We start from the raw sequence: 27609 nt of genomic DNA, 5'->3' as shown, positions 1-27609 counted from the left end.
CGGTGGCCTTGCTGTTGTTCAGTCGCTCAGTCGTGTCCGACTCTTTGCGACCCCATGGACTGCAGCACGCCAGGCTTCCCTGTCCTTCACCATCTTCCGAAGCTTGCACAAACTCATGTCCATTGAGTTGCTGATGCCATCCAACCATCCTTGGTTACCCCCTGTTTCTCCCTTCACTGGGGCTCTGAGTGATGACTGGGGGGTGTGTGTGGGGGGGAGGGGGGGAAATGCACAGAGATGAAAGCACAGGCCAGGGAAGGGAACTGCTCAGGGAAAGCCTTATGAGCAGGGACAATGGTACAAAGGCTGGTCTGGATGAAGAATTTATCAGAAAGAGTGGTTAGAGGTAAGAGGCAGTTGGTGATACCACCCCAGTATCTTTCCTATCTAGTGTTCATATGTGAAAAGCTTTGCGTTTTGTTAGAGGTTTGCTTGTTCGCTTGATGGCAGAAGAAACACCTGCCGTCTTCATCAGGAACTGTTAACGTGCTGAAACGTTGGCATTTTGGTAAACGTGCTAGAGCAGGACAGTACTGTTTGTTCTTTTCGTCAAAGCTAATTATCACCATGAAAAAGAAACCCTTTCTGAATGATGAAACAACGCTTTACACAGGAGGATGATTAACATTTTTGGAAGGCTGCAAAGAAGTGGGTGGATGTGCAGTCACCTGGACCACAGCACTGCATCATTCAGGAGAACACAAATATCTCCCCGCAGCCTACTTATCACCTGATGGCAGAGACATCCACAGAGCCATGGACACAGCCTGAATGGGAAGACAGGGAGAGGCCGAAGATGTGACACTCTTTTTAGTACTATCTTTTTTAAAAAATCATTTTTTTAGAAGAAACCAAATAGGAAATAAAAAATACCTGGAGACAAATGAAAATGAAAGCACAAAAATCCAAAACCCACGGGATGCAGCAAAAGCAGTTCTAAGACGGAAGTGGATAGTAATACTACCTTACCTTAGGAAATCAGAAAAATCACAAATAAACAACCTAATCTTACACATTAAGCAACTAGAGAAAGAATAAATAAAACACAAACCTGGCAGAAGAAATCACAAAGATCAGCGCAGAAATAAATGGCATAGAGATGAAGAAAACAATAGAAGAGATCAATGAAACTAAAAGCTGATATTTGAAAAGATAAAATTGATAAACCTTCAGCCAGACTTATCAAGAAAAAAAAGGAGAGGACTCAAATCAATAAAATTACAAATGAAAAAGAAGTTAAAATGGACATCACAGAAATACAAAAGATCATAAGAGATTATTTACTACAAGAGTCCCTTGGACAGCAAGGAGATCAAATCAATCAATCCTAAAGGAAATCAACTCTGAATATTCACTGGAAGGACTAATATTGAAGCTGAAGCTCCAATACTTGGGCTACCTGAAGCAAAGAGCCAACCCACTGGAAAAGACCCTGATACTGGGAAAGACTGAGGGCAGGAGGAGAAGGGGGCGACAGAGGATGAGATGGTTGGATGACATCATCAACTCAATGGACAGGATATTGAGAAAACTCCAGGAGCCAGTTAAGGACAGGAAAGCCTGGCGTGGTGCAGTCCATGGAGTCACAAAGAGTCAGACACGACTTAGGAACTGAATGACAACAACTATATGCCAATAAAATGAACAACTTGGAAGAAACGGACAAATTCTAAAAAGGTACAACCTACAAATTCTAAAATTCTAAAAAGGTACAGTCTCCTAAAATTGAACCAGGAAGAAACAGAAAATATGAACAGAGCATCACAAGTGCTGAAATTGAATCTGTGATTTAAAAATTCCCAACAAACAAAAGCCCAGGACCAGATGGTTTCACAGGCAAATTCTATCAACCATTTAGAGAAGAGCTGACATCTATCCTTCTCAAAATCTGAAAAATTGCAGAGGAAAGAATACTTCCAAAGTCATTCTATGAGGCCACCATCACTCTGCTACCAAAACCAAAGATACCACAAAAAAGGAAAATTATACACCAATATCACTCATGAACATAGATGCAAAAATCCTCAGCAAAATATTAGCAAACAAAATCTGACAACACATTAAAAGGATCATACACCACAATCAAGTGGAATTTATTCTATCAGATCCTCATAGAGCTTATGGGGTAGAGTAATTATTGTTCAATAGTTTATTTGAACTTTTTCGTATCATGGAGTCCAAGGAAGATGAACCATTTCTTAACCAGAGTTATGGTAGCTGTCCCTCCCTCCACCCTTAATTAAAAGAACAATCTAAGAAGAGATGTAATTCAAACTGGACCCCCATGATGGAAACAACTGGATTCCTTCTGAAATTATGAGTGTCTGTATACATCTAGCAAACTTTAGTAGACAATGAACTGATTTTTGGATGATTTTCTTTATTAATATAAAATCTTTTTCTTTATTTAATATATATTTTTTTGCTTACTTCAAGTTTTGCTGATTTGCAGTTCACTATAACATGACGGTCAGACAGGAAAAAATCATTAATAATTCAGTTATTCATTCAGCAAATATTGATGAATCCCTGGTATGGGTCAGGTGGTGTTCTAGGTACATGATCTACATCAGTAAACACAAAAGATGGAACCTCCTCTTCTCAGTAGGGAACATTCCAGTGCAGGGAGACGGACAAGAAACAAGATAAATAAATAATATGTTCCATGTCAGAGGGTGATTAGTGCCGTGAAGATTGATAAAGCAGTAAAAGGGGGTAGGGTTTTAAGAAGAGGCACCAGAAAAGGTTGTTTTGGGAAAATAACACTTGAGTAAAGACCTGAGGGGCTGAGGAATAACCACATGGACATCTGAAGGAAGCGGAGATGGGGTGCAGGGAGCCGCATGCTCAAGGGCCCTGAGGCAGGCTCGTGGCTTAGGTCATGAAGGAACCACGTGAAGCAGCGGCCAGTGAGAAAGGAGGTGGGGCTGGAGAGGGAACAGAGCTGGATCCTACAGAGCTGCGCAAACAAGGACGTTTACCTTCACACTGAGAGAAACGAGGAGCTGATGCAGGGTTTTAAAAGGAGAAAAGACACGCAGTAAGGTTTTGACAGGACCACTCTGGCTGCTCCTTTGAGAGTAGATGGTGGCACTGGGGTGGGGGGCAATGAGACCTGGAAAGTGGCCATGGAGGGTCAGGTTCCGGGAAAATTCAGAAGGAAGCCAGACCTGCTGATGGATTGGGTATGAGAGTGCAGAATCAAAGGACCATTGCAAGGACAGGTCACTGCGGGGAAGCCTGTGGAAGGACTGAGCTTGGGAGAGAAGACAAGGAACTCAGGTCTGGAGACGTTGTATCTGAGATGCCTGTCAGACCTCCCGTGCGCGTGGTGGACAGACTATTGCCGGCAGAGATGTGAGATTCATGCCAGAGGTATCTACCTGGGAGTTTTCAGACTATCTTTAATACCTGGTCACAGAAGCTTTGAGCCTTCCCAGGCGGCGCAGGTGGTAAAGAACCCAGCTGCCAATGCAGGTAGATGTAAGAGACGCAGGTTTGATCCCTGGGTCGTGAAGAGACTCTGGAGGAGGGCATGGCAACCTGCTCCAGCATTCTTGCCTGGAAAGCCCCATGCACAGAGCAGCCTGGTGGGCTACAGTCCATGGTGTCACGAAGAGTCAGACATGACTAGAGCATTAGCATACATACACACCCCTAAGTTTTGATTAAGCTGATAGAGAAAAGTCCAAGTTCAATTTTGTTTTTGTTCTTGGTTCAAAGTCACTGCAGCTTTCTTTTCAATAGATAAAGTTCTGTATAGCATTGTCTCATAAAAACCCATTACTTTGATACAATATTTAAAGCAAAAGAGTTAGCAAAGGTCATGTTTCCTTTCTCCCAGACAGAAGAGAATAGTGTGCTATTTTGTCCAATTCTGCTTTTCTTACTCAAGGAGAAAAGATATTGATTCCTTAAAGCCTATGACTGAGATATTTTCACTCCTATTTTTAAACGGCTGGCTCCCTTTCCTGTCTGGTGACATTTGATAGTAGAGGCTTAATTTAACATGGGCAATATGGACTTCCAAATGTTCCTGCCTCAGAGACAGTTCTAGATAACCGACTTCCTGGAGAGAAGAGACGCCTTGAAGCTAGAAAATCCATCAATAGTTCCCTACTTTGTTATATTTTAAGCCACGGAAAGAAATAAAACACACAAATGCACTACACCTAGTATTCGTATCCAAGTAGCAGTGATTAGCTATTGATTTTTCCTCCAGGTTACAGAGGAGTGCCAGGATGTGATTGGAAGCCGCTGCTCGCTCCTCTGAAACCAACAAGGAAGGAAAAGGAAAGCAAATACGCAGGGGGCTAACGGTGTAGCTTAAATACGTAACATCTACCACCCACATTTAAATTCAAACTAAGTATAACTATCAAGTTGTGAGCTTATTTCATGCCTGATGATGCACTGCAAGCATAACAAATAACCGCATTTATTAGACACAGATTTGAAACCTGGTCCCTGTGAATGAATAAGTGGCTTAGAAGACCCACAAGGGCTTCCCTGGTGGCTCAATCAGTAAAGAATCTGCCTACAATGCAGGACACCAGGTTTGATCCTTGGGTCAGCAGGGTCCCCTGGAGAACGAAATAGCAACCCACTCCAGTATTTTTGCCTAGGAAATCTCATGGACAAAGGAACCTGGTGGGCTACAGCCCAAGGGGTCACCAAAGAGTCGGATATGACTTAGCCAGTAAACCGAAAGAGACCTGCAAACACTTGATCTTTATTGGAGGATATGATGGCTATTGTGGGGTGGAAAGTGGCTGGTTCCCAGATCACCAAGGGCCTAGTATGTCACCCTCAGGAATCTGGATAATCTGTGTATGAAATTTGAACCCATGCCTGGTATTCCAACTGCCCCAGGAATGGAGTCGTCCCTCTTCACTCACTCTCACCTGCTTCCCCCAGACCCCCTGAGGGTGCATAACCAGAACCTTTGCCACGATGCGTGGTTCAGCTCCCTGCTGTCTGATTCCCGCTGATACCTACTACCTGCATTCAAACTTGCCAGGCTTAATGCTGCACTGATCAACCACCCTGCCGGAGTCATCTCTTTCACCCCAGGAGGTCAGTGGTCTATGGGGAGGTTGTCTCTCTCCCTGGGCAGGTCCTGGTGGTTCATCAGTTCTCCAGGCATCAATCAACCTTGGCCTGAGCATCCTCCCAGTTACAGGAGGAGGGATCCAGAGCATCTCTTGAATCTGGACAACCTGGACTCCCATCCCCACTGTGCACCAGGCACACCAGGCCCTCAGAGACCTTGAACCCCCATCAGCCTGCTCCCAGATCCCCTTCTGGAGGGTTGTCTGCAGAGGCCGCTCCTCTAGCTTACATAGTCTTCCCCTGAAAGAACCACAGAGCCCTATCTCATTGGCTTCAAGTCTTTGTTAGCTTCGCAACAGCTGTCACCTTGACTTTGACCTCTCAAACCCACAATCCCTGATGTTAAACGAAAGAAGCCGGATACAAAAGCTCACATCTTACATAATTCCATTTACATGAAATATCCAGAATAAGAAAATCCAAAGAAACAAAAAGCAGACTGCTGGCTGCCAGGGGATGGGAGGAAGGGAAAATAGGGAGTGACTACTTAACGGGTACAGGGTTTGGGGGCTTCCCAGGTGGCGCTAGTGGGAAAGAACCCACCTGCCAATGGAGAAGACAAAAGAGACATGAGTTCCATCTTGGAACTCCAGGAAGATCCCCTGGAGGAGGGCATGACAACCCACTCCAGAATTCTTGCCTGGAGAATCCCATGGACAGAGAAGCCTGGTGGGCTACAAGTCCATAAGGTCGCATAAGGACACGACTCAAGTGACTTATCATGAACAGAGTTTTCTTCAGGGTCACAAAAATGTTTTGGAACTTGACACAGGTGATGGTTGTACAACACTGTATAAATACTAAATGCCATCCAAAAGGTATATTTTAAAGTGATTAATTTTATGTTATATAAATTTCACCTCAATTTTAAAAGATCGCAACCTCACCAGTGACAGTGTGCCTGACCCAGCACCTCTTTCCCCCACAGAACATTTCAACCACACCATGGGATTCATATGTGTCTTTTGTTGGTTGCCCCTGTCAAGAATGTAAACTCCACAAGGGCAAGGCCTTCTCTCTGTTTTGATACCATCTCGAGGCCTAGAGGGCTTCCCCTGTAGCTCAGCAGTAAAGAATCCACCTGCAATGCAGGAGACCTGGGTTCGATTCCTGGGTTGGGCAGATCCCCTGGAGGAGGCAATGGCAACCTACTCCAGTATTCTTGCCTGGAGAACCCATGGACAGAGGAGCCTGTCTACAGGCGACAGTCCATAGGGTCACAAAGAGATGGACACGACTGAACGCTAGGCATAGAGCAGGCCTGGAACACGAGGTCATGGGCAAACATTTGTCGAATTGATAGACTTATGGATGATCTCTTTAATGCTTCATTAATGAAAGATCCTCCCTTTCTTGAATACTAAACTAAAGGCAGATGATTCTTGAAAAATAGCACTGGAGAGCCAATCTGGTCTAATGTAAAAATAAATTTTAACACAGAGAGGAGAAGAGCCCTGCACCCCATTAGAATTCCAGTTCACAACATGGAAAGCATACAAACAGCCTGGCAAGGATTTAGAGGATCAGGACAACGGTATCCAGTGCTCAGCACTGCGGTAGTTTTTAATTTGCAAGGATTAGGAATGTCAACAAGCTTCGCGTTTTCCTCTAAATTCTAAAAGATAAATTAGCGCATTGATTTCCGCTAGAAGGAGAGCTGGAAAAACAAGGTCTCTGACACATGCTCTGTTTCTGCATGCGCATATATGTGCTGCATGTGGGTTCAAACACAGGAAATGCATTATACTTCGATTTAAAAGAAAAAAAGTGGAGACGCGGTGAATCGGAGGGGACCTACCAATGAGCTCCTTATTCCTGACGTCCAAGGCCATGTTCCGGAGCGCGGTGGCCACTGCGCACACCACACGGTCATTGTCGATCCGCAGCAGCTCCACGAGGATGGGCAGGCCTTTCTCTTTCCGGACAGCAGCTCGGATATATACAGACCACTGCAAATGAGGGGAGGCCAAGGCGTTAGGAGCTGGGGTGGGCAGAAACCCTCCAAGCAAACAGCGCCTGTGGGTGTTCAGACTGTCATCCACAGGCGCCAAAAAGGCTGAATTATCAAGACCTCCTTGTAGAATAGGTTGAGCATGTTAGACAGGTATTTAAAGGTTTTAACTTTATTTTTGCCTCCAACATAGGATAGAGGGTTCAGGGTTAATCAGTCCATCACGCTTCATTTCTCTGGTGCCAGCTTTCTCAGTCTAAGAGTTAGAAAGACATTTGTGTGGTGTCTTTATACCTGATACTTTAAGATATGGAGGTTTGGGACAGGAAGGGCTGGTTATTGACATGAAGAGGAAAAGAAAACCTGGAAAAAGTAGAAAATGATAAATGGTTGCACACAGGTGATTTAAAAAAAAAGAACAAAGAAACTTGAATTTGGAAGTGGGGCAGAGAGATCTTACAGAAATTACTGTCAATTAAGTTTTTTGCAGAATAATTAGGAGGAAATAAATCGGCAAACAGTATGGCCGAGGAGAGGTATATATGACATCAAAGACGAAGTGTGAAAATTATAAAATTCAAAAAATTAAAATATATTATATCCAGGGCCATAATTCAATGTCTAATTTATAAGGTAAGCATACAATTTGTTTTGAGTTAGTGGTGGTTGGCCTTAGTAGAACACATCTAAGGCTTTTTATGGAAACGTATTTGTCATATCAGGACAATAAAGCATTCAGATTCATTGAACCAAACACAGGTAGGTTCAGGTTTTCTAGACATTCGAGTATACACACTTTATACTCCTGTACTCCTGTACCGTGTTCCAGAGAAGAACGTGTGCCACAAAAATCAACCAGTATAAGGGTTTAATCGGTTGCAACTTCATTTATGAGCTAAGAAAACGAACTTCATAGCTCGAGGTTCTGGATTCTGTGGCAGAGTCCTCCTGGGGACCACCGAAGGTGGACAGAGTCCCCACCCTCCCCACCGGGCCCCGCCCCCCTTTCCCCGTGGGGACAGGCACCCCAGAGCTGGCTCTCACCTGTGGCAGGCAGGGAGCCCCCTCTGGCAGTGAACGTAGGGCATATGCCATGCCTGCCACATCCTCAGCCCAGCCCTGCATGAAATATGAGATTAAAAAAACACACAACTTCATCCTGTCCTACGTTAGAGAAGTCACATTCACATAGTTTCTTATCCCCATCAACTTGGACCATTCACTTTCTCCTGACCCTACACTGTGGTTCAGACTCCAGGAGGTGTGAGGGGGTGGGGGAGCAGAGGGAATTCACGACAGCACCTCTTGACTGCAATTAACTATTTCATAGCCCCAGTCTCAGGAAGCAGAGGAATGGACAGTCAGAAAGTCTTAGACATGGGAAAAAAACAAATCTCAAGGTTTGGAAACCGCTTCTCGAAATTTAGGTGTCAGGATGGGATATCCCTCCCAAGGAAAGGAGCTTCATGAAGCCAGTTCAAACTCTCCGTCATGTCCATGGGAAATTTCATCTGCAATCTGATGTGCTGACACATGATTTTCATCTGCCCCTCCACTATTGCTAAGCCTTCTGATTTCCGGGTCCAGGAGTAGGCTAGACCCCTGAGCTTCTGCAGCCATTCACTGCTGGGTTCTTCCCTAAAACTAAGGAAAACGGAAATCAGAGCGTGGAGTCCATGTTTCCATATGGTACGATGAACATCAACAATGCATTTACATCAACAATGCATTTTAACGCTGGGGAGATATTCTGCACCTTTTGGGAGACCAGGGTGGATATTTTTGGAATTCAGCCATGCTGAACTCAGGCCCAAAGATGACCTCTTTCCCAGAACCACCTCATCCTAGACTCCAGATGCTGGCTTGTCCATTTGTGGTCTCTTCTAATCCCCAAACTCCTGGGAGGGTGACACTACTGTTCTTATTTTATAGACGAGGAGATCTGGACAAGAAGATGTTAAACAACTGCCCGCAGGCCTCCTGTGCCCCTTGGTCCCGAGTCCTCCCCTTCTAACTCTGCTCTCCGTGATTCTGACTATATTCCCGCCCCGCCATCATCTCACCGTCCCACCTAAACCTCTGCGCTCAGTCCTTCCCCTCCCTTCCGTTCTTCCCAATATCAACAGATGAGAATCTGGCCATGTTTGAAACAAACCAGGAAAGGTCTCCTATAACTTACTTTTTCCTCCTTAGAAGCCTAGTTATTATATACCTTCCTGTTGGATGGAAAGATGGTTTGGTGTTTGTAAAATGATGCATCCTTCGGCTTCGCCGAGAACTGATTTGAGAGGAATACAAATGGCTATGCATGGCCCAACACGTGCACGAGTTTTAGATATACTTTTCTGGTATGAGAAAATGGTACACAGTGATATGCTCTAAGTAAAAAGGGAAAAACAAGACAATGGGTTTGATCTTATGTGAGCGACACATAGAAAATAGCCTTTATTTAAAAAATTTTAGTTGTGTGTGAGTTTGTGTGGGTATGGAAAATCCCCAGTATTAGCTCAGCATGTGATGATTCACAATCAATTATTAACAATTCATTCAAAAGATGTTGCAAGCTTCTAAAGTTTTCTTGACATGCAAGGATTTAGGATAGTGATGCTTTTTAAAAACACAATTATTTATTTAACTTTTGGCCGCATCGTGCGGTATGTGCGATCTTACTTTCCTGACCAGGGATCGAACCTGCACGCCTTGAGTTGGAAGGCAGTCTCAACTACTGGGCCCTGGGGGACATCCCAGAATAGTGATCCTTTTTAAGTAGCAGCTGAGCAGTCTTGGAGCAGGTCATGTATAACCCACATGTGAACCTTTGTGTAACCCAATAAGAAGGAATAAAGAGGTGAAAAGAGAAAGGCATGATGCAATATTTGGGAGATGGGGAATGTTTCCCAGGGGCACTGAACACAGAAGTGTGAGACTCATATAGAGTTTTTCCAAAAGAGAAGTGAGTTGCCTTGGAAAGTACTGAAGCCCATGGGGTGTTAGTAAAGTATATGAGTTGCCAAGAGCTTTGTAAGTGAAACAAAAGTAGAAGCATCACTGGTGTGAAAACAGATGAACAGAAAGAAAAGATTATGGTAATTCATTGTAACTGAGGTGGAAATCTTTGGACAGAACTTGATTTTTTTGCAAACAGAATGATAGCATCATGTACTGAGCCCACCAGTGAGGAGGGAAGGGACAAAAGTGTGGCTTTAGGAACGGTCCATGAGCTGAAGAGAGGACGTGTGATGATTCAAAAGGAGAAGGAAGAAAAGGAAGAGGAGGGGGAGGATGAGAAAGAAGAGATGAAGGAGGAGGAGGAGGGGAAGAGGAGAAGGGGGAGGAGGGGGAAGAGGAGAAAAAGGAGGCGGAGGAGAGGAGTTAGGGGAGGAGGAATAGGAGGACCTGGTTCAGGAGAAAACATGGCCCAGGCTAAGGACCTGAGGCTGCAGAAGGATTAGTTGGCCAGTTGATTGGGATGCATCGGAATGGCAGGCATTGGACTATGACCACCTGGGTTAAGGAGAGGGTGTGCTGCATCTCAAGGGAGCTCAACAGTGGGAAAGGTGGTTGTGGGCTGGGAGAGCATCTTGGACCAGAGATAGTCCAATCACCAACTGCCCCATCCCAGCTAAGAACCCAACTGGACAAGGAGGCTTGTCCTGGGCAAGAGGAAACACAGGAGAGAAACTATTCTAGACAGAAATGAATACCCGATCTCCATCCCCTGCAGGGATATGCTGGTAAGAGCCCCAAGTTTAGTGCCAACCACAGAGGGCATGAGAAGATGAAGTCTGACAAATGTAGCTAAGTGGTAAGCCTGAAGGAGTTGAGAACTAGTTTGATTTGACTGAGTTTGCAAGAAGTGTTTGGATGAAGTGCTTCCCCCCTCCCCCACCTTTTATCGCATCAGGCAAAACGAGGGCTCCAAGATGACTTTCAAAAGAGAACGTTTCCAGCTGTGACTCTGCAGTCTTTTTCTGCTTCCCGCTTAGCAGATGATGGCCCTAAGAGCAGCCTTGGATGATCACATCTTCATGACACCTTAAAGATGGCAGGAGAGCTGTCAGCCTGGGGGACATAATTCAAAGAGAGGAACTTCCCTCCTCACATACCTTCCTTTACTTGTTACATCAGAGAAAGTAGCTTTTACCTCCTATCTTGTTTGAGCCCTTGTATATTTGCGGAGGTCTCTTTGTTATAGCAGCAGCTGAAATTCTCCTAAATAATGAGATGTGCTTGTGTATTTAAAATGAACTCTAACCATTGAATTCTAGCCCTAGGTTTTAACTAGTGCTCTTGGAAGTATGCATGCTCATCCTTGACATGTTCCTTGTAAAAGTGACCCCTGGGATGCTCTTGTACCTTGTGTGTACACAATGCCTTGTGTGTATACATCTCCTTGTGTATATACTCCTATTATGGCACCTCTCATGTATTTTTTTGGACTTTCTGTTTATATATTTATTATTCTGAAAGGTACCTGAGGGAATTACCAAGTCACATTCATCTCTTTATATCAATTGTCTTCTAATTTCTGGCTCACAGATGGAAATTAAAAATGTTTAGCTGGTAAAAGAAAATGTTGGGTTGATTTCTAGTACCAAGTGTGTGCTATTTAAGAACAGCATTTTCTCCACTGAAAGGAACTACATAAAAAGGACCAAGTGAAAGTCGCTCAGTCGCGTAGACTCTTTGCGACCCCATGGACTATACAGTCTATGGAATTCTCCAGGCCAGAATACTGGAGTGGGTAGCCTATCCCTTCTCCAGGGGATCTTCCTGACCGAGGAATTGAACCAGGGTCTCCTGCATTGCAGGTGGATTCTTTACCAACTGAACTATTATGGAAGCCCCAATAGGACCAAAGCAACTGCAATTATAGACAGGACCAGTAAGTTGAAGATTCCTCTGGAGGAGGAAATGGCAACCCACTCTAGTATTCTTGCCTGGAGAATTCCATGGACAGAGGAGCCTGGTGGGCTACAGTCCACGGGGTTGCAAAAAAGTCAGACATGACTGAGTGACTGAGCACAGGACAGCAAGTTCTAACCACTTCTACAAAAGTGTAATCAGAGTTCGAAATTACCATACATCTCTTTGGGAGTCTCTCCGAAAGCCACACTCATCCTTAATTCTCTGTATGGGGACAGAACTTTTGGTGTAGTATTTAGGAATAGTTGCTTGTCCTCAGGGCTGAAAGGACACAATACTGAGTTTCACGTCCTGGGCCATCACAGCTCTGATCATGTCGGGACACTCAAACTGAAATTTCCATGTTAGAATTCCTCTGTGTCCCCACTGCTTGGGTAATTAACCATGGCAGCTCCCAGGCTAGCCCAGATCTTAAGCTGGGCTCAGAAAGGATTTCTTCTACAGATAGTTTTACAGCTCTCTGGAATCCTTGGAATTTCCTATGGAGATTGGTTGTACCTGTGAGGTACCAAGCCCTAATCAACTTTATACATGAATGGGCCCAACAGGTTTAAGATGCTGCTGCAGTGTCTTCTTGCTGGCATTACTGCGGGTAGAAAATCAGCTGTCATCCTTATCTTTGTATGCAACATGTCTTTTCCTCTGGCTGCTTTTAAGATTTTCTCTTTATTACTGATTTTGAGCCATTTGATTATGAAGCACCTTGGTATAGTTTCTTCATGTTTCTTAGGCTTGGATTGGTGAGTTTGTGGTTTTCATTAAACTTGAAAAATATGGAACCATTTGGAAGATTTTTCAACCATCATTTCTTCAATTTTTTTTTTTCCTGTTTTCTTTCTCCTTTCTCTCACCTCTCCTAGGGGAACTTTAACTGCATGTACAGTAGACCACTTGAGGCTCATGGATGATCAGTAGCTTTGTTTTTTTCTCTCACCATTTCATTTTGTATAGTTTCCAGAGCTATATTTAAATTCATTAATCTTTTCTTCAGCAATGTCTAACCTGCTCTTTTTTTAAAAATTATTTGAAAATTTCCACGGGTATACACTGCCTTTTTTTTGAACACATGGAGTAGAATTATAATAACTGCTTGTCTGATATTTTTAACATCTTGGTTGGTTTTGAACTGCTTTTGAATGATTGATTTTTCTCCTCATCATGAATCACTTTTTCTTGTTTATTTTCAACTGGATGTCAGACATTCTCAATTTTAATGCATTGGATGCTGGGTATTTTTGTATTCCTATAGGTATTTTTAAACTTTAGTCTAGGATGCAGTTAATTTACTTGCAAACTATTGATCCTCTGCATCTCACTTTTAAGATCTGATAGGGAAGACTAGAGCATATTTAGTCCAGGGCTAATTATACCTAATTACCGAGGCAAGACTCTGAGAGCGCTATGCTCAAGGATCCACGAATCACAGGGTTTTCCTGTATGGCTCTTGGGAACGCACACTATATCCATTCCTGTGTAAGTGCCAAGTTTCATTTTTGTCTAATAATTTCAGGAATTTTTTTCTTCAGCCTTGGGTACTTCCCTCTCACGCATGCACTGACAGCTCTCTACTGAATATCTGAAGGGGATCCTCTGAAGATTTCTGGGGTTCTTTCTAGGTGTGACTTTCTCTTCTTTAGCGTTGTCCTTAAGCTCTGGCCTTCCCTATGGCTCAGACGGTAAAGAACCCGCCTGCAATGTGGGAGACCTGAGTTCGATCCCTGGGTTGGGAAGATTCCCTGGAGAAGGGAATGGCTACCCACTCCAGTGTTCTTTCCTGGAGAATTCCAAGGACAAAGGAGCCTGGCAGGCTGTTGTCCATGGGGTCACAAAGAGTGGGACATGACCGAATGACTTTGACTTTCACTATAACCTCTAGCCACCTTGGTCTCCCTAGATTCCCAGTTGTATCTCCTTAGCTCTGAGTGTCCGCCGAGCTTCTCCTGGGTTTTTAATCTTTGTGCTATGGTCTGCAAATTCTCTCAAGACAGCGATCAGTTTCTCAGAGCTCTCTTTCTTCATTGACTAATGCTTAGTGTTGTAACAACCAGTGTTTCATGTATTTCTCCAGTTTGTTTCTGTTGCTGCTGTTATTGCTACTTAAAGGTGCTTGGTACTCCATCTTGGCATCTTGGCTAGAAGGGACAATCCCTCAGTTTTAGCTGTTTCTATAATTTCTGAATGTAATTCCATCACTCAGTACTTTGCTATTCAATGACACTGATGAAAGTAAGCCAGACTGTCCGAAAATGGGCTTACTCTCGGTTTGGATGTGTGTGGCATTTATAACACAGATGCAGCCCTTACCATCAGGACTGCTTAGTGGGGTCCTAGGAGAAATCACTAGATACTGTGTGGTTGGAACCAATGGCCTGGCTTTGATCCTATTCTTCCCCGTCTCCTCCTGAGGTTGGTCCAGCCTCAGGCTGGTCATCATGTCCAAGGGAATGCATTGTGTCTAGGAGCCTGCTAACTAGGCAGAGTCCTCAGATAACCTCTGTTTATTCTGACCCAATTATTAACGCATGAGGCAGGATGCCTCACGTCCCATTTTTTCATCATAATCTTTCACGACTCTGTTTCTTTGCATTTCAACCTCATGCTTTATATACCACTGTTACTAGGACAACGATCTTTATCTTAGATGTTAAGCCATGATATTTACTTTTATTTGTTCCACTCCACTCGTTTAGCCTGGTTCATTTTTAATGATACACCAATTGCTAAGCCACACGAAATCCAATGCCCCTCTTAAGTTCCCTGCCCTTAGGAACAAGTCTCAAATTTCTCAATTCTCTTTATTTTTTATTCATTTGGGCCACATGGCTTCTATTTCCTTCTCACTAAATCTATGTCACTATCATGTTACTTCATTAAATATTAACAGATTAATATCCAAGTATCTCTTTATTTCCTCTAACTCTGAACATAAATGGGAAAATAATAGACTCTCTGAGAACAGTCACATTTTAGGGAGAAAACTGACCATACAAAGATGTCTAAAATATTTGATTTTAAAGAAATAGAACAGATGTATTTAGAGAGTTCTAATCCTGAGTTTCCATAGAGTTCAGCTACGATATAAATAAACCACAAATGGGAGCATTCATTCACATTTTGGAGCTCTTCAAACGACTACATCCAACTGTTTTAATATTCTGTGACAAAATCGTTTTACTGTAAATGAGGAAAAGGTAACTGAAGTCCATGTTAGCTAAGAAAAACATTTCACTTCTGCCATTATGTTTTTCTGATGCTCATAAGCCAAGTAATGAGTGTTTTAAAGTTTAAAAAGTATGTGGGGCCATTATGAAGATCTAGTTGCTAGTCAATTTGTCACAGAAGAGTATGCTGCACATCTCCCCGTAAAGAGAAGTTATCGTTTCAGATGATGAGGTCTATAAAAAGCGCTCTCCATGTAAAATTCGGGTGTTCTACCTTCACATTTCTGCTTTTGTTTGGATCATAAAAGTTAAGGCCACTTAAAGAACACCACTAAATTTCAACAGTTGCTACAAAATACACATTCTTAGAACCCTAGGTTTAGACGGTAATGCTGTCTTCATGAAATCTGATGCTGTTTGTGTGTCCTCAGTCAATCTTTTGATTGCTCAAGTTTGTTTGGTTTTGGTATAAGCTATTCTCATCTTTAAAAAGTAATAACTATTTATCAGTGTTGGCATAATGACAATCTTCTCAAATCACTCCTACAGCTTATCCATCTTCCCTTCCCACCATTTAAGTACCTTACTAAATTATACAAAGAATGATGATGATGTGATATTGACCTTTATGCATGCCTGTGTATTTGTATTTTTATAAGAAAATTCTTATACAAGCACATACATTTATAACTATGCACAAATATGCCCCAAAGGCCATTTGCCTTGGCCCAGGATTTGCCTTGGCCATCAGGAAGGCCAGTGCTCTGTATAAGCAAGGATGACTCCCTGAGAGTCAAAATTCTACTTTAGCTGTTGGAATACAAGTCTTTTCAAAATGCTTTGTCTTCTAAAATTACTAGTAATCATTTAACATTTTCTTGATGACAGTCAGCATTATGACCATCAGTGATTAGAATAAATGAAATAGTCAAAACACTGAATGGCCTCTGACATTTTTTTATTTCTTGCATCCTTATATTTACTTATTCTAATTCTCCTATCTTTTCACTTTGCCATAAGGATATCTATTTGCTCTTCTTACCACAGATCTGTGTGCCTGCTTACAAGAATAACTCACTGCATTTTTAAATTTGTTGCTTGAAATCTGATGAAGGCTGGGAAATCCAATGCTCGTAGTTGTTAAGCTGTGTCTACAATACAGAACGGCTCTTGTGATGTTGATTTTAGCTGTTGTAGAGCATTCTGCCTCTTACTCAGTAGTCTCTATTAATAATAAAAAAATTACCAATTCAATGCATCTGGATATATGGGGATGAATTTTACACTGGGGATAACTAATGTTCAGGGTAATGCACTGGAAACAGTCAGAAAGATGTTATTGCTAGAAAATTCTGAGAATTTTTTCAGACTTCTTCCTTAATTCTCATTATATAACCCAAAGCAGGAGAGAATTTTTGAGTATCAACATACTATAAATCAGTATAAAATAGTATAAATTGTAAATTTATTATTTTATTACTCCAAACACCTAAAGACCCAGACATATCTCAGCAGCTCACCCAGCTGACCTGGTTATGTGAGAGCCTGTGTTAAAGACACAGAGCCTATGTCTTTAATCACCAAATTAAATACAAAGTCCAATGCTTCAGGAATCGTGGAACTGGGCAATGACATCAAAATATGCATCCTAAAAAACACCGATGAGTCTGCAAACTGAAAAGAAAACAGTTCTCCCACAATTCCTTTATATCAATTTTATATCCTATTGACTACATATTCCCATCTGAATCAAAGGACCAAAAAAAGAATCATAAATTGTGATCATCTAAAGATGCACTACTAACTGCTTAGTGACTGACGGATGTTTATAAATATAAAAGACTGCTATTCATAAGAAAGACATATAGACATAGACACTAGTTCAGTTAAATGTTTGTGTCTTAGCATTATTGCTCAGCCAAGCATAGGGCTTAGCAATGGGGTACAAAGAAATAAATGGAACCTAGTTTCTGCTCTTAGAGGTCTTACAGACCAGATTCTCTTCCAGAGGACATCCTTAGTACCTCAACAAGGAATAATTGAATAACTGGAGATATTTATCCTTAAATATGATGTGGAGGTGTCCTTGGTACATGTCATGTCTTTTTTCTCTGGCTGCTTTTAAGGTTATCTCTTTATTTCTGATTTTGAGCAATCTGATTATAATGTACCTTGGTATATAACTTTTTAATGCTTCTGGTAGTTTCTTGAGTTGTTTAGATGTGTGAGTTTGCAGTTTTCATTAGATTTGGAATGTTTTCAATCCTTATTTCTTCAAATAGTTTTCTCTTTCTCCTTTCTCTCTCGTCTTGTTTCAGACTCCATTAATATATATATATCAGGCCACTTGAAGCTCACTCACTGATGCACTATCCATTGTTTCCCTTTTTTTCCCTGTGTATTTCATTTTTTATAGTTTACAATCACTGTCTTTCAGTTCACTAAACTTTTCTTTTGCAGTGTCTAATCTGCTATTGATTCCATTCCATGTATTTTTCATTTAAGATGCTACATTTTCAACTTCAGAAGTTTCATTCGCATCTTTATAAATTTTTCAGGTTTCTAATTCATTTTCTGAACACATGGAATACAGAGCTTAACTTCTGAAGCAAAGGTTGAAGTCTTACAATCAACATCTTCTAGCGCTCAAAGACATTTCTCCATTTTTAACTTGTTCTTATAAGAACCTAACTATTTGGCAAGTAAAAATAATAATTCATTAAAAAAATCAAAATATGGCAAACTTGCCATCATCTAGATGGCTTTGCCTTTCAGATCAGACTCTGCTCTAGAGAGCATCCCTTCCCATCCCCTTTAATCCATCCTCCAAGGCAAGGGAGCTGGGTGGGGACTTAGAGCAACTTAGTGTTCTTGGGTGTTAAATGACAACCCTTTGGCTTATGACATCCTGCATCTTTGAATCCAGCTTTGTGACTGACCTGCATGATGTCTGGGGAAGCCACCCACGACTGTTTCTGCTTAAAGACAATGCTCCTGGGACACATTGAGATGCTTTAACTTTCCCAGAGCCACAAAGTTTAGAAAAGTTTTGAACTGTGACTGGAGTCAAAGCCTCCTAACTTTAGATGAAAGTAAAGACTCAGGAAAAGTTCAAGGAACTGACTTCCATGACTGTCTCTTTCCTAGCTCTGCAAGGCTATCCTCTGGCATTCTGCCTGGTAAGACTCTAATTTTGAAACTTTTCTTTGGATGAAAGCATAGGACAAATTCACTTCAATCCCCGCTCCACCTGAATTCTTAAGGGACAACATTGGAGGTGACTTAAGGGCAGAGAGGGAAAGGAATAATTATGCTCATTCCTAAAACTCTTAAGAGAAGATGTGGGGCTGGCATGCATGAGTAAGTAGCCAGCTCCTGGGAAGTATCACCAGGGGCTGGGTCTCAAGAGCTGTGCCCCAAGAGCTGGAAGGTCACACCCAGGAAAGACGGTGTTGCAGCTGAGATTGTAGAAATGGAAAAGATGATGGCAGGGACAGAGAAGTGGCAAGAGGCAGGTATTGGAAGATCTGGTAAGAAGAGAAGGAAGGTATTTTTGCAGGGCAATACTGAAGCCAGTATGTGTGGGACCCATGGTACTGAGCTTCTGAGAGTGATCTAGAGCTGTGTGTCTATATCAATATTGTTTTGAAGAAAAAAAAAGAATGGTAAGGAAAGGAGTGATGTATGAATATTAAATGAATGGAAAATGGAAGGCTGAGGTTTAAACTCCCTCTCTTGATATTTTCCCCATATTCCCTCATTCTTCTAAGAGGTTAACACTCTTTTATGCAAAAAGGCGATTTAGCTCATGGAACTAGCAGTGACCAAACTCAAGAATTCTTGGTTATCATGAATCCCTCCTTTCTACCCAAAAGGAAGGTCATGAGAACTTCTGTGAGAACCCATCAGGAAGACTGTGTGTTTATAAAAATCCAGAGAAAAAGATCCTCCTAGTATCTTTCCCAACCATACAATCGCTTTAATTTAACATTTTGCCAAAGATAACTAGTAACACTATTCTTCCCTGTAATCGCATAATTTAAAAATGCAAGCGGTTCTTTTCCTTTGGGGATGAGACCAGCTACGATATTACAGGATTCACAGGGGTTTTTCTATGAGATGTTTGGGAATCAGCTCTGTCAGTGACAGTGCTTTGAAAAGCCTCAACATGTTCCCAGTCACCTCTGAAAATAAAGGAACTCAGCTACACAGACAGAATGGAAAGCATATCACAGCATCTTCCATGACTATACTGACATCTATTCCGCTGTGTTTTGCAGGCATCTTCAAGGACCTCCTTCAGAAGACTTTTTCAAAGAAATATATTTCTAAATCCAACAGTTCAGTGGAACTCTTTTTTCTCTAACATCCTTAGAAAACTTGATTAGAATAGCACTTCTCAAAATTGGACTTCTCTTATTTTCTAAGAACCTTCTTGTGCTTCCAGATTTCTTTCTTATTGTAACAAACCAGTCATACCTTCCAGCTCCCTGCAGCCAAGTTCTGCAGGGCGCCCGCCGCCCCTTCCAGCGTGTCTGCATTTGAGCACTCAGAGAGCAGTGTGAGGTAGGGTTTGACTATGGATGGGTGCCACAGCATCTGGATCCCTTTTGGTGGTTCTGCACAGTCTGGAAGAGGTCCTACTCCATCCCACTGGTGGAAGAGAAATGAGAGAGTACACATCTTTAACATCATCACACTTCCCAACATTGCCCTCTGCAAACATCCAAGACGAAAACCAAAGCAGGGTGTCATGACACTTGGAGAACTGCAGGCAGGATATGGCATCAGCAGTCCAAGGACCACCCAAAATGGGAGAGCCATTCCTGCCCACTGAGAGCTTCTGATGGAGGGTGGAGCAGGTACATAAGTGAATGTAATTGGCAGTAGAACAGTGAAGTGCTCTGAGAACAGTTCTAGCAACCATTACAGGGAGGAAGGAGAAAAGGTACGCTAGTTTTGATTGGTCAGGATGGAGGAAGACTATAGATCAAGGCAGCATACTTTACAGTAAGCTAAGCATACGATCGGCATAGCATCGGAGTTAGAGACTATCAAGTGCCCTCACTTCTTACACGCAAGTGTTAACTGTGATAAATTTCTAAATCGCTTATAAAATACATATTTTGTCTCTGCATCTATGAGCATTAAACTAATGACAGAATGTACAAAAGAGAAAAGAATGTTACGGTTTATTAGATACTCTGCCATGAGCTATAGGCAAATTTTGATCTTATAGAAATTCTGATGTTTGCTTTGAACTGAGTCTGAGTTAAAATATGTAATTAAAAAGTAACTGCACATACATTTCAAGTTATGGATTATATGTAAAAGGCAAATGAATAGAGCCTTACAAATGACAGCTTTGAAGACCGTGTAGCAATTTGGATCAAGGTTTACAATAGAAGTTAAATAAACAAAGCAGGACACAAAGCTGTGAAGGGTTTGTGCTGGGTACCAAGTAAAATGATCATAAAAAAGTGTAAGGATAATAAATATCTATTTACAAAGTGTGGATGTCTTTCATTTTTTTCTACATTTCTAATAGCCTGTTCTATTACTCTTATAATTTAAAAAATATTGAGTTCCAATAATGCTTCTGATCTTTGATCACATTAAGCCTTTATCTTGTTGAAGGCAATGGTATAATGAAGGTAGAAACGAAGTAATATGTGTAGAAAAAATATTCCCACATTCATTTTTGAGAAAAGCCGTAGCAAAACAGAAGGATGATTTTATAGTACTACGTCGGGAATATTAAGTTATTTAACTCCTTATTTGTATTTGTTAATGATTGCTGAACATATAATCTAAATGACATATATACTAAACCTTCTCACAGATATTTTATGTTTATAAATATATGTGCATGTGTCCATATACATGTATGTATATCTATGAAGACAAAATTGTATTTCAGAATCTGTTAGTGCCTTCATTCTGAAATTTTACCTGGAAGAAAATATAGCTCATGTTGTATCCTTGAAACAAAAATAGAAAAATAGAAATAATAACAGCTTTTTTAACAGACAATAAGAATTGCAAGAATCTCATCCCTTCTTTTCCAAGAGAAAAATTAAAAAGCCATACCTTCTTTTTCTCTATTATGATACGGCTTAGGTTAAGGCTAAAGAACAGACATGAATGACATTCCATCAATGGGTGAGACATCCGATTAAAGGTCATTTTCAATGAGAGTGTCACTCAATCTCAACTTTATAACAAGAACACTCAAAGTGGACCTTCCTGTTCTTTCAACCTAAGCCACTTCTAAACTGTTCAAAGAAGGCTTTACACCTGTGCACAGCCTATCAATGAAACCAGTTCATCTCTTTTAAATACATAAAAAAAAAAAAAATGAAAGTGAACCAGACTTGTCACATTGCTCTTGGTTCATTATTTGAGGCTGGCTCACTGCACGGGATAGAAAGAGAGCAGCAGGCAAAAGGAAACAGTCCTTTCGCAAATTTGTTAACTTCGATGCTGAAGCAGGAGTGATGTTGGCTTCTCAAAAGAAACCAGCTGCGGGGACTGAATTTCTCTGCTACTGCAACAGGAAATGGAAAATTCTTTCTTTTTTTCTTTTTTTGTAGTGACCCAAGGACAAAAGAGCAGACAAAACCAAGGGGGGTCTGGGAATGCAGGAATGGAAAAAACAGACCCTTTTCATCTTTCCTTCCCCCATGTTGTAATTATTAATGGATTTCAGGTCCTCCTGAGCAGTATAACCTGTCTCCCCTCCTACCTCATGCTGCTGCTGCTGAGTCACTTCAGTCGTGTCCAACTCTGCGACCCCATAGACGGCAGCCCACCAGGATGCCTTGTCCCTGGGATTCTCCAGGCAAGAACACTGGAGTGGGTTGCCATTTCCTTCTCCAATGCATGAGAGTGAAAAGTGAAAGTGAAGTCAGTCAGTCATGTCTGATCCTCAGCGACCCCATGGACTGCAGCCTTCCAGGCTCCTCCATCCATGGGATTTTCCAGGCAGGAGTACTGGAGTGGGGTGCCATTGCCTTCTCCCCTCCTACCCCATAGGGAGAAGGTATTTGTCTTACTCTTCCCCTCACCCAATATACGTGCCTTATCCAATCAGCAAATGACCGGCAAGACCCCCATCCCACTCCGTGTACCCTGGTTATAAAAGTGGGCTAAGGACCCCTGTTCAACACTGGTTCTCCCTTGAGCTGGCCCGCTGTTCTAACAGCGTCTCCCACTCTAATAAACTTTATTTCCCTCTCATTCTGTCTCATGTTTGGAAATTCTTTTCCAACTCGTGCCTGGACCACAATTTTGTCATCTCCTTAAAACTCTGAAGCTATCATGTTCATATAAAGGTTTAGATTTCGCATAAACATTCAACTCAACATGGATGAAATTTCCCTCTCTTGTAAGAGCCAACATAACAGAGGGAGATATAGAGAAGCAATGTTTGCATGCTCATTACAACATGTGACAGACAAACTATAAAAAGTGCAAAAAAAAAAAAAAAAAAAAAGCTGTGTTATCATTTGCTGGGTTTCATCTGGTTCGTTTTTTCTAACTTCTGTGCAATAAAACAGGATAAATGGCTGAATCAGTAGACAGTCTTCCTCCATCCTGACATGTGATCTATGTAGATCTTAAATACCTTTCATTACAATCCTTTCTCAGTGGCTACAGAGAGAATCTGAAGGCAATAAAAGGAAAACTGATGTGAATACAGATAGCCTTTGACAGCAATGATAGGAGTTCAAAGGGGATTCTGTGCTATTTCAGAACACTGATGACACCCTGGCACATCAATACAGAGGAAAAAGAACTATCTCAAAGCCAGGGTATACCGCCTTTATCTGGGTACTTTCCTCAAACTTCTATTGAGTTAATAGAGAAAGAAGTATTGATTGACTGTCCATTATAAAATAGATTTTGATCACCTATATAAGACTGGAAGTCTTCTTTAAGAGCTGTGCTAACACCTGCTGTCATGTCACCTAGCCAGTCAATACCCACAGGACTATAGGGTCATGGTGACACCAGAATCAGACTGAAGTCATGAAAACAATCCCGCAGTTGTACACTGTTAATGCCAACCTTCTCCTAGAGCAAAGATCCACAAAAAGTCAAGGGATATGCAACTCTTTTACCAAAATACTGGAAATACATCATTTATAAATTTAAATATAAGATGCATTTATCCTAAAATGTCTTCAAAACTGCCATAGGGATTGAAGAAGGCAAGCACTGGCTAAGTCTTTAACACAGCCAAAACACTGATCACCCAGCTATTTTAATCCTAAGAACACAGAACTCCAATTTATAAGTAAGCCTTATGCAAACTGTATTTGTTTTTTAACTCTTTGCTTTTAACTTTTAACAGGGCATATTACCAAAGTTTCCCTAAGAACTTGAAATATGAAAATAATATACAAAGAAACAAAATGCTGCCCGGTCAGGAGGGAGAACTTTCTGTGTCCTGAACCCAAGGCACAACCAACAGAGAAGGTATTTCCAAGAAAGCAACAGGGTTTTTGTTGATCATATTGTTTGCATCATTGCAAGTGGCGACACACAAACACACACTCACACAAGGAAAGGGGCTCTCAGTAGACACAGAGTCTGCCAGTCCCTTGGACCTGCAGCCTCCAGAGCTGTGAGTAATAAATGTCTGTTGTATAGGCCATGTAGTCTAGGGCATTTTGGTACAGCAGCCTGAGCTGAGCAAGACCGTCACACAGCAAGCACTAAGACAATGCCGTCTCAGAGGCAGGAGGACCTTCCAGCTACACCACGGCTTTCCTGCCGTGGAGCTTTCTTGAGGACAGGCTGGCAGTAAAGAAGCAGTGTGTGAGGCAGGATTATATTGAGAGTAGATCACGGAACAAACAGGATGGTTTGTTATCCCAAGTAGCACCACATTCAATAGCATATCATCAGAACTTTTTTTTCAGTTATATGTGTATTTATTTATTTATCAGACTATTTTCCACTGTAAATTATTACAAGATATAGAACATAGTTCTCTGTTGTTTGGTCGGTAAGTCTGACTCTTTTGTAACCCCAAAGACTGTAGCCCACCAGCTCCTCTGTCCATGGGATTTCCCAGGCAAGAATACTGGAGTGGGTGGCCATTTCCCAACCCTAACCCTAAATCTTCTCCAGGGGATCTTCTTGACCCAGGATCAAATCCACATCTTCTGCACTGGCAGGTGGGTTCTTCATCACTGAAACACCAGGGAAACCCCACAGTTCTCTGTGCTATATAGTAAATCCTTATTATGCTTATATTTTATATGTAGTCCATGGGGTCACGAAGAGTCAGATATGACTGAGTGAACTCAGTTTCACTTTTCACTTTCACAGACTGGAGAAGGAAATGGCAACCCACTCCAGTGTTCTTGCCTGGAGAATCCCAGGGACGGGGGAGCCTGGTGGGCTGCCGTCTGTGGGGTCGCACAGAGTGGGACACAACTGAAGCGACTTAGCAGCAGCAGCAGCAGCAGCAGTGTAGTATTCGGAGAAGGCAATGGCAACCCACTCCAGTACTCTTGCCTGGAAAATCCCATGGACGGAGTTGCTGGCGGGCTACAGTAACCACAAGCTTGTCTTCGGTGTCTGTGAGCCTGTTTCTGTTTTGTAAGTCAGTTCATTTCTACTATTTTTTAGATTCTATATGTAAGTGATAACAGATTTGTCTTCCTCTGACTTACTTCACTTTGTATGATCATCTCCTGGTCTATCCACGTTGCTGTAAATGGCATTATTTTGTTTTTTTCTATGTACCAGTATTTTTCTTTACTGGCTCTAAATGAATGACTGATATCAGTAAGATGAATCAGTGAAAACTTTATATCACTTACTTTTAAAAATTGCCAGAATTGAAATTATGTATTATCTCTCTCTGAGAGGTAGTGCTCAAATATTTTAAAAAAGGAAGAGAATAAGATGCCCGCATATTAGATTCCAAGTGGCTCCTGAAATCTGTACATGATGCTTTTTGATGTAGTCATGGTCAGGGAAGAAGAGACACACTGGCCACTGATTGTAAGGAGCGTCTGCTGAGGAAGAAAAATACAGAGCTGTGGGAGTGGGCTCAAGGTGGGATTTTTTTTTTTTAAACCTTTCTTTAGAATGGCTTTTAATACTTTTACTTCTCCTTAGGACTTAAATTCTATTTAAAAGATTTTTCTCAGGACTTCCCTGGTGGTCCAGTGGTTAAGAACCCACCTTGCAGTGCAGGGAACTCGAGTTTCATCCCTGGTCTGGGAACTGGGGGCTTCACAGGTGTCGCAGTAGTAAACGATCTGCCTGCCAGTGTAGGAGATGTAAGAGACTCAGGTTCGATCCCTGGGTCTGGAAGTTTCCCTGGAGGAGGGCATGGCAGCCCACTCCAGTATTCTTGCCTGCAGAATCCCATGGACAGAGTAGCCTGGCGGGCTACAGTCCATGGGGTCGCAAAGAGTCATACACGACTAAAGCAACTTAGCACTCAGGCAGGCACAGGGAATAAGGTCCCACATGCCGTGGGGCAACCAAGCCCACAAGCCACAGCCACTGAGTCTGCAGCAGCAACTAGAGAGGAGCCTGTGCCATGCAACTAGACTTGATGTAGCCAAATAAATAAACACATATTAAAAAAAAGATTCCTTTCTCAGTTGCTTTGAGGATGGAATCATGGAAGCCGTTTGTTCCTCATATGAAGAGAAAGGTCTGACTTAGAGATAAAAATGGGAAAGTTAAAAAACCGGAAATTAAGGATGTTCATACAACGTTCTCTGCACACATGGGATTTTTTAGGGCATGGCGGCTCACAAGTCCAGTTATTACATTCATAAAAGTCCCTACTGAATAGGAGAATTAACAAGGGAATTTCAGCTGCTTCCTCTGCAAAAGCTTACAGCCACCGCAGTCTCTACTCTCAAGGCGCTGGGCTGGGTACCATGGAGATGGTAACAGAATGGTCTCGCCTACACAGAAAAAGAATTTACATTTTGGGAGGAGTGCTAAAATACATAGCTCCTTCTGCCATGGATGTCACAGCCATTCCAGCCTATGTACAGAAAAGCACTTTCACTGCTGTGTCTTTGGAACACAAACAGAAAAAGCCTCTTCACCAGCGGAATGCATCTCTTCTGCCGAAATTTCTCCACCAATGAGAGAGTATGACAGTCCACGTGTGTGTGGGTTCACTTTTCTTTTCAAGGGATTTCAGCAAAATAAATAGGTCACAGATACGGCAAGAGAGAGCGAGTGGATTCGCAGCGACAGGAAAATACGCGGATTTGAAAATCCCACTCTTGTCTCCCAGCTGAAGTCACACATCAGAGATGTAGGAAGAGAAGATGATTCTAAGTGGTAAACTGTCAGAGAATGTTCGTTTATGCAGGGTTTGGGTAAATCAGGCTGCAGTGGAGACCGACTACTTTAAAAAGCAACAGCCTAGACGCAGATAGCTCACTTGGTAAAGAAACCAGCTGCAGTGCAGGAGAGCCTGGTTCGATTCCTGGATGGGGAAGATCCGCTGGAGAAGGGATAGGCTACCCACGCCAGTATTCTTGAGTTTGCCTTGTGGCTCAGCTGGTAAAGATTCTGTCTGTAATGCGGGAGACCTGGGTTTGATCCCTGGGTTGGGAAGATCCCCTGGAGAAGGGAAAGGCTACCCACTCCAGTATTTTGGCCTGGAGAATTCCATGGACTGGGGTTGCAAAGAGTTGGATGTGACTGAGCGACTTTCGCTTAGACCAGGTCTGTCCCCTGTTGACCACCTGCGCTTGACTTGGTTTGAACAGCAGTTACTGATTTTGTCCTGACAGGGTTTTATTATCCCATTCAGCTAATGGTGGTGGCAGGGGGGGGGGGGGGTCGGGGGAGGGGAGGAGGAAAGGGAGGGGAAGCAGGGAATAATGGTTATTTTAAAAACTCCAAGCAGGGACTTCCCTTCTGGTTTGGGGGATAAGACTCTGAGCTCCCAGTGCAGGGACCGGGGCCTGCCCCCTGGTCAGGAAAGGAGACCCCACATGCTGCAGCTAAGGGTTCAGTAAAAGGACAACAATAGAAATGACGGAGACGTCTGCTTTTGACAACGGCAGGCTAGGGAACTCAGACCGCCTTTCCCACTGATAACAAATCGAGTCAAGTATTGTAAAATATCTGCTTGCAGGAATCAGAGCGCTAACAAGGCAGTGAAGATCTTTCAGAAGGAGGAAAGCTATTGAGGTGGGCAGCTATGGACCCTCAAGGGCCATTCCTGACCAGAGCAGAGACTAAGACAGGGAAAATGACAAACATATTTAACGACCCAAGGGCATAAAAGGAATCTGGCCTCATTTAAAAAAAGAAAAAAACCAAGTAGCTTGGCAAATCTTTCACGTTGTAGTTTAGGATCATGTAGGCAGACCCTCTAGGAATAGTGATGACCTTAAATTCCTTAAATACCTATAATAAAATTAAGTTAAACTGAGATTGCCATTGACTCAAGCCTCC

The 27609-nt window shown here is 42.3% G+C and overlaps 1 protein-coding gene across 2 annotated transcripts in view; it reads right to left on the bottom strand.

Annotated features, from left to right (window-relative positions):
• The window catches only part of CTNND2 (catenin delta 2), a 1100621-nt gene that overhangs the window by 108194 nt on the left and 964818 nt on the right, over nucleotides 1-27609 (bottom strand). The window contains exons 15-17 of one of the 2 annotated variants that reach the window (XM_061393866.1): nucleotides 19630-19803; nucleotides 8108-8182; nucleotides 6911-7061 (exon numbers count right to left, since the gene is read on the bottom strand). In XM_061393866.1, coding sequence (XP_061249850.1) covers nucleotides 6911-7061; nucleotides 8108-8182; nucleotides 19630-19803 — 400 coding nt within the window. The remainder of the gene's footprint in view (nucleotides 1-6910; nucleotides 7062-8107; nucleotides 8183-19629; nucleotides 19804-27609) is intronic. The other variant, XM_061393867.1, reaches the window with a different exon arrangement.

The sequence above is a fragment of the Bos javanicus genome, chromosome 20, assembly GCF_032452875.1.
Source record: "Bos javanicus breed banteng chromosome 20, ARS-OSU_banteng_1.0, whole genome shotgun sequence".
NCBI lineage: Eukaryota > Metazoa > Chordata > Mammalia > Artiodactyla > Bovidae > Bos > Bos javanicus.
The sequence above is the reverse complement of the archived record's forward strand: the minus strand, read 5'-3'. Positions and strand labels throughout refer to the sequence as shown.